General features: G+C 36.0%; 1 protein-coding gene and 1 long non-coding RNA gene across 6 annotated transcripts in view; one reads left to right on the forward strand and one right to left on the reverse strand.

Moving 5' to 3' along the window:
- LOC110267391 overlaps window positions 1–6705 on the reverse strand; it is a 17263-nt gene that overhangs the window by 2511 nt on the left and 8047 nt on the right. The gene's annotated exons all lie outside the window — the stretch shown is intronic.
- LOC107621515 lies at window positions 7–5870 on the forward strand. 5 transcript variants are annotated; one of them, XM_021112857.1, is made up of 4 exons: window positions 7–648; window positions 1582–1705; window positions 2160–3773; window positions 4607–5515. In XM_021112857.1, exons 3-4 carry the CDS (start codon window positions 2239–2241, stop codon window positions 4698–4700), a joined length of 1629 nt encoding a protein of 542 aa, XP_020968516.1. In that variant the 5' UTR covers window positions 7–648; window positions 1582–1705; window positions 2160–2238; the 3' UTR covers window positions 4701–5515. The 5 variants fall into 5 exon arrangements, with proteins under 5 accessions (XP_020968516.1, XP_020968518.1, XP_016179028.2 ...); XM_021112859.1 differs by having other exon boundaries at window positions 7–423; window positions 552–698; window positions 1175–3773; XM_016323542.2 differs by having other exon boundaries at window positions 7–423; window positions 552–648; window positions 1582–3773.

The following is a 6705-nucleotide window of genomic DNA, read 5'->3' on the forward strand; positions in this document are numbered from 1 at the left end:
CCGATTCATTCCCTAGCGTTCCAGTTTCCATTTTTCTCCGTAACTGAATTTCGTTAACCCTCCTTCCTGCACAAACCCACCTTCATGCATATATCGAATCAACTAACCGTACGCACTCTATGATATCACTATCACACTCATTATGCCATTGAAAAGCTTCATCCGACGGAAACTACTCTCCCTGCTTCAGCCATGGTTGAGAGAAGAGCCCCAACTCGACATCTAGTTAGGGTTCCGTCACTCCCTTGCCGTCGCCGAGAACCTTCGTTTTGACGTCTGTGTTCTCAACCGACTGTTCGACTCCCCTTCTTGCCTCTTTATCAAGGAGCTCACAATCGAACACCTCACTCTCAGATTCTCGTCCTGGCTCTCCGCAGCCTTCAACATCGAAGTTCACGGCGTTCGCATTATGCTAGCTTTCGAGTGTGTAGCTCCAGTTGAACAGTTTTCTATTATTTGGCGGTTTCAATTTTTTTTATCTTGTTTTATTTCTGTTTTTGTGATGCACGTACTTTTGTTAACTGGCATGACTGTTTGGTTTGTTCTTGAAGTATGCCGGATGAGGAGGTAAGCGCCAGGAGGTTGCATTCGTCGAAATTTGATTATACGGATTATCTTAGAAAGCTCCTTGAGGTTCTTGATCCTGAGGTAATGGATGAATTCCACTGGAAGTTAGAGTTTAGGATACTATTCAATTTGTTTGAATGTATGATGCACGGACACGGACACTGACACGGACACGGGACACGTCGACACGCGAATTTTAAAATCTTACATGACACGGGGACACGCATATATATAAAATATAAAGTATTTTTTAAATAAATTGTAATGATATTTTGATATTTTATTGATATTAAAATATAAATTAAAATTTTTAATTATTTTTAATGTCTTATTTTAATTATATCAAGTATTTAAAATATTTTTTGTTTTAATAAATAATAATATATACTATATCTAAATTTATTTTAAGAATATATGTTAAGAATAAGACTGGACACGCGGACACGTGATGGTATTTAGGTGTGTCCAGGCGTGTCCGGAGAAGAATTTTTTATTTTTTATTAAGACATGGTTGGACACAACAGACACGCGTGTCAGACGAGTGTCGTGTCCGAAATGTGTCCGACACGCAGACACGATAACTCAGCGAAGTGTCCGTGCTTCATAGGTTTGAATTGGTGAAACTTCTTAGTTTTCAGTCTAATAACGGATTGTCATTAAAAAAATTGATATAAATTTTGGCGGTTATGTTACCTGTTATTGTATATAAATATTCATAGGTACATGGAATATGAGTTTAATTTGCATGCTCGTGGCAATACTATTGGAATATATAAAACATAATGAAAAATAGTACTGAAACTACCTAATGGGGAGAACTGTATAGTAGTGCGTGTTTCAAGCCATCGTCTTAACCGTTTATAGTTATATGTTGATGCTATAATGGTCATTTAGGTTTGATATATCATTTATGTTCTTTGGATTATGAGGGAGAAAGATGTCTTAGCCGCAAACTTTTGTTATGAGAAATTAATTTGTTAATTATAATGTCATTATTTTTTTGTTTGGATTTAGGGATGTTCTTTGCATCATGTTTTGGAGAGCAAAGTTTTTGCTGACCCTGAAAGGAAAGATCTTACATCATCTTTCTTGAATCTTATTATGAAGTCGTCTCACCTAGAGGCACATGACATTAACATGGAGATTCAGTTTCCTATCTTTAATGCCGAGTTTATGTGTTTTGGGGAAGTAAAGAATTTTAGTGCAAGATCTGATAATCTTGATCAGAAATGTCTCTTTAGAGGTTTCCTTACTACAATTTTGATTCCAGTGAGAGAGGGCTCATATATGTTAAATTGCACTGGATTGAGAGTCGGATTTATTGGTAAAAATCAGCCTGACCGTGCTTTGCTTTCATCTGATGTGCACATTTTCATTACATTAAGGGATCTTCAGTTGGTTGATTGCACTCTCTGTTTCCCAGAACTAGGCTTTTCATTTACTCCAAAAGATGTTTCTGTATTTCTAGTTATTCACAAATTGCTATCTGATAAGAACAATGAAGCTAGAAGTGCTAGAGAATTATGGAGAATAGCTGCAAATAAAATTGGCCATATGACTATAATTCCTATGTTATCATTGCAAAGATTAGTTGGTATTATAGGTCAATGAAAACATTATGTTGATGCTTATGAGAATCTCTTGCTGCTAGTTGGATATTCTACTGGCCCAATGTGGAAAATGTCCATTTCTAAAATGTTTCAGAGAAAACAGGTTTTCAGTTCTGCTAGAAACAACTGGAAGGTTATATCAAACATTGAGAAGAAGTTACCTGTTGAAGGCATATCACTAGTGAGGCGAATAGCTCGTCATAGAGCAGCATTGGAAGTTCCCTCTGATTGTCATGAGGAATGTTTGGCCACGAGTAAATTTGTTTGCCCTTTTCTTTCTGTTTTGATGCTTATTTGGAAAGTGATCTCAAAGATAATCTGTTGTTTCTTAAACATATTTGGGGAAAAGATAGTGGAAGATTCAGATATTGACGGATGTTTGCGAAGCTCTAGTAAAGATCTTTATCAAAGGTGTTGTTTTGTGCTAAACTTTGGGAAAATCATAGTAAGATTGTCCCAAATTAATGAAATCCAACCTTCTGCATATGAAAAGTTGCATGCACATACTGGAATAGCATACTCAGATTTCCTTCCAATATGTTTCTGTATTGATCAATTTTTACTAGTAACCATTAAAGATAATTTTGGACAGAGAGTCTTTGTGTCATGTGGGCAAATGAAGGTTGAACCTGCACCTTTGACAGTGTTTCCAGAAGCAAGTCCAATGAATAAGCTTAATACAGATGAAGAAAATGGAGAGGAAGGCACCCAGGGATCAATTCTGTCGTGTGAACCTGCAAAATCATTTGTCCTGTCAGAATCTAATGTAGCCCAGGCTGAAGATACTTGTGATTCTCATGTTCATAGCTTTATGGGAAAATTGTCTGCTAGTTGGAAGGGAATTTGTAGTAGTTTTAGTGAAAGTGAGATTGAGTATTCTGAAAATCCATGCCTTCTCTGTAAGTTTGAGACATCTTCCGCATATCAAGACAATAAGAATCCCTGTTTTGGGTTTTGTGAATTTGGTTTTATGCTTGGAAAGATAAATTTATTTTTGACTCACTTTTCAGTATCATCTGTGTCTCTACTTGTTAGTCAGATACAACATGTTTGCACGGCGGACAGGAAGGAAGCATCCGATGCTCCAAACTTAGTAGATAAAGCAGAACATGCCTGGGTTGACACATATGAGTATTATGCCAAACAAATGATTATTTACTTGCTTCAAAAACTACCACAGAATCATTTCCATTTTGGAGCATTTGTTGATGGTCCATTTGTAAGATTTTCACTCAAAAGAGAGGCTGGTCTTGATGGCCAAGACATTAATGACATTGCCAGCCATGATAACTTTGACAATAATTTTGATTTTCATGATATTGAAGTGGCTGTTGGTTCACCTTCATTATTAGATATGTCACCATTGACAGATCTGTTTGGGCTTGATGATGCCAAAGCAGAGTATATTACATTGGAACCTTGTGTGGTTGATATTCCAAAACCCGATAATGATAAGTACGTATCTTCAGGAAAGATATCAGTTGGTTCCTATATTCATCAAAATGGCTTAAATGTTTATTTGGAGGAGTTAGCAGACAAACATCAGATTCAACTTTTAGTGGTAAAACCAATCATTGTACAGATATTATCAGTCAGGTAGATGTTTTATTTTGATTATCCATTTTCCTCAATTTATGATGATGTCCCAGCAAGCATTCTTATATCTTGATGAGTTCTTTCTTTCTTTAATATCCATCCCCTCCCCCCCTCTTCTATTCTCTTGTTTATCTGCTTTCTGCAATATTATTTGTGGACTATTGTTTATTTGGAACTTAAATAATTCTGATGTTGCAATTTTGCATGTGCACATATCTTGACATTGGCATTGGCTGATTCTTGTCTTCATGTATGTTCTTCTTTTAGGCACATCTCTATTTAATTTCGTTTAATGAAAATGGGAATATCTTGAATTTTGAGGTAGCTTGGCATTTGCCATTTCTGGAATAGTTTGTTTGGTCCATTAGACAAGAATTTGATGTGTTATGTATCTTCCATTCCCCTTTTATTCAAAGAATTTGAGGGTACAGGTTGTTTTCTTTTTTCTTTTTAAGATGGGGCAGGAAGTGAGTCAAATTGGCTTGTGAGTTAGTTTGAGCTCAACTTATTGATAGCTTGGTAAGCTGTGCTCATGAGCGTGTGAACTGAACTTGAGAATGGATTTGCTTAAATAAGGTCTGGTCGTGTGTGTGTGTGTGTGTGTATATATATATATAGGCACCATAGCATGTACGCTGGAGTTTATGATGCCTATGGTTATGATGATTATGGTGGCTATATAAGTTTGGCAACACTTAAAGTCACACTTTTTTAAACATGTTAGTAACACTTCTGAACCCTACTGGCTATGAGCTCACGTGTCGATTAAACTTCTGAACCCGACACATTCGGTAGCTAAATATAAACATTGTCTCTCTGTTGTACTTCCCCAGGAGAAACATAAAGAAGAGAATCCTCAACCTTCCACCATCTCACTGGAGGCAGTGCTATCTGGGATATAGTGCCCGTCACACTCTTGGGATATAGTACCTGCCATACTACTCCGGGATATAGTGCCTACTACACTTTTGCGATATAGTGCCCATCACACCCTTGGGATATAGTGCTCACCACACTCTTGGGATATAGTGCTCGTCACACTCTTGGGATATAGTGTCCATCACACTCTTGAAATATAGTGTCTGCCACACTCTTTATATTCATATTTCAATCAAACATAATCACAATCAGAACCAAATTCAAATTCAAAATCGTAGTTATTTATATTCACATTTATTATAAGGATAATTAACCTCAAGGCGTGAGCGGGATAAAACCACCGTCCTCACCACAGTTGGGAATTGAACCGAAAGAAATCCTCAACCTTCTATCCAATTTTCCGATGCGACAAGAGAGGAAATTCTCAACCTAACTTGTCCATCGTAACACAAGAGAGGGGATCTCCAACCTCAACTTGTCTATCCGTGAGTGGGACAAAGCCACCGTGGGCGGGATGAACCACCATCCCCACAGCATCAAAATATTTCATTTAAAAAAATTCTTATCGAAAAATTACTCAATTTAATCTGTTGCAGTCACCCCCAATTGTTAATCTAATCTACAAAAGCTACACAAGCCCTTTTATCAATAGTCACTCTACTATTTCTTTTCTAAAGCATCCTTAATTTCATTAAAATCGTCAGTTACCATCCAAGTTTCATTAATGTTGGCCACTAGTGATAAAACTTTTGGCCAGAGTAATCTTCTAGTTTGGGGTTAAAGATTGACATAAATGGCTGTGAAATATTATTCCTCATTACTGTCAATCGTGATTTTCGTGTGTATGAATTAAGGGAGACTGTGATGTCGTTTACTTGCAGAGGCGACTGTGTTCTAAAATCGTGGCAATGTGATTTGGCGATGATAGAATTTCTTTAGCGGTAGTGTGAGGCATGACTGAGAGCTCACAGTGGTATGAGGCATCCACTAAGATGTATTTGCGATAGCTACATGAAGATGTTTTGAAAGAGGTGGTTGCAACTGTCCTTTTTATGGGAAGCAACAACTCTGGCTTTGTAGGGTTGTAGAAGGAGTGCAATTTTATTTGTTCAAGTTGATTTGATGGCAGTGCTAACTTGAGGATTATGGTGGACTCGTTCATTGGCATGTATTTAAAATTTAAAATTGAACAATTTTTTGTAGTGACTACCATGGGTGGTGTTGACCAAAACAATTTGAGCTTGACTTTTAGTATTTGTATGTTCTCCAAACTTTTTTCTACTTTTATTGGCATTAATGGCAGAATATTAGTAGTTAGTCATAGGAAAAAAAAACGATCCTTGAATGGTGATGTTTTTGGTAATCAAATAGGGTACAACTAATAACAGCAATGGAGGCGCATCCGTGGTCAATAACACCGAGGTACTGAGCAATGACAAATGTTCCACTGTTGTTTGATGAGCAGTATCAAAAAATTGAGTTGCCATGAATTTTGGAATTAAATAATTGAAATAGTTGAAATTTTAGGTATCTCCATAAGGATTTGTGATGTTGTCAGTAGTTATCATAAGTAAGTGGTAAAAATTAACCCAAAAAAGAGAATCACAACAAGCAATCATGTTCTCCGCAACCACGCCAATGTTTCGAAGGTGAATTTAGGATTACGTCTTGTAGTCATAGAACATAAATTTGTAGAATAAAGATAAAACTATGATAAATCTTCTTGTTCTGGATTGTATCTCTGCGTTGACATTTTCACATGGGTGAAATACTTGTAAAGAAATTTCGACATTTAAGTCACAAGAATCTTTGAGGTGAAATAATGGTAATATAAATTATGTGGGTGTGAAAACTGTACCTAAAAGGATTATTATTGTTTGTATCTTAGGTTGCATTCGATTTTGAAAATAAGATAAAGCATGACATTGAAAATAAGATACAAATGATAGATATACTAAAATGAGTATTTTTATATTTTATTTAGTAATAAATTAAAATAAATTATGAAAGTTTAATTTATTTTTATTTAAAAATTTTAAGAAGAAAAATATAA

Source organism: Arachis ipaensis, chromosome B10 (genome assembly GCF_000816755.2).
Source record: "Arachis ipaensis cultivar K30076 chromosome B10, Araip1.1, whole genome shotgun sequence".
Lineage (NCBI taxonomy): Eukaryota > Viridiplantae > Streptophyta > Magnoliopsida > Fabales > Fabaceae > Arachis > Arachis ipaensis.

Bases quoted from the DNA above. Each gene is read 5' to 3' on its own strand.
- LOC107621515 (XM_021112858.1), top strand. From the start codon at position 2,239: ATGTGGAAAATGTCCATTTCTAAAATGTTTCAGAGAAAACAGGTTTTC. The intron at 3,774-4,606 runs GTAGATGTTTTA...GTACTTCCCCAG, and splicing joins GTACAGATATTATCAGTCAG to GAGAAACATAAAGAAGAGAA.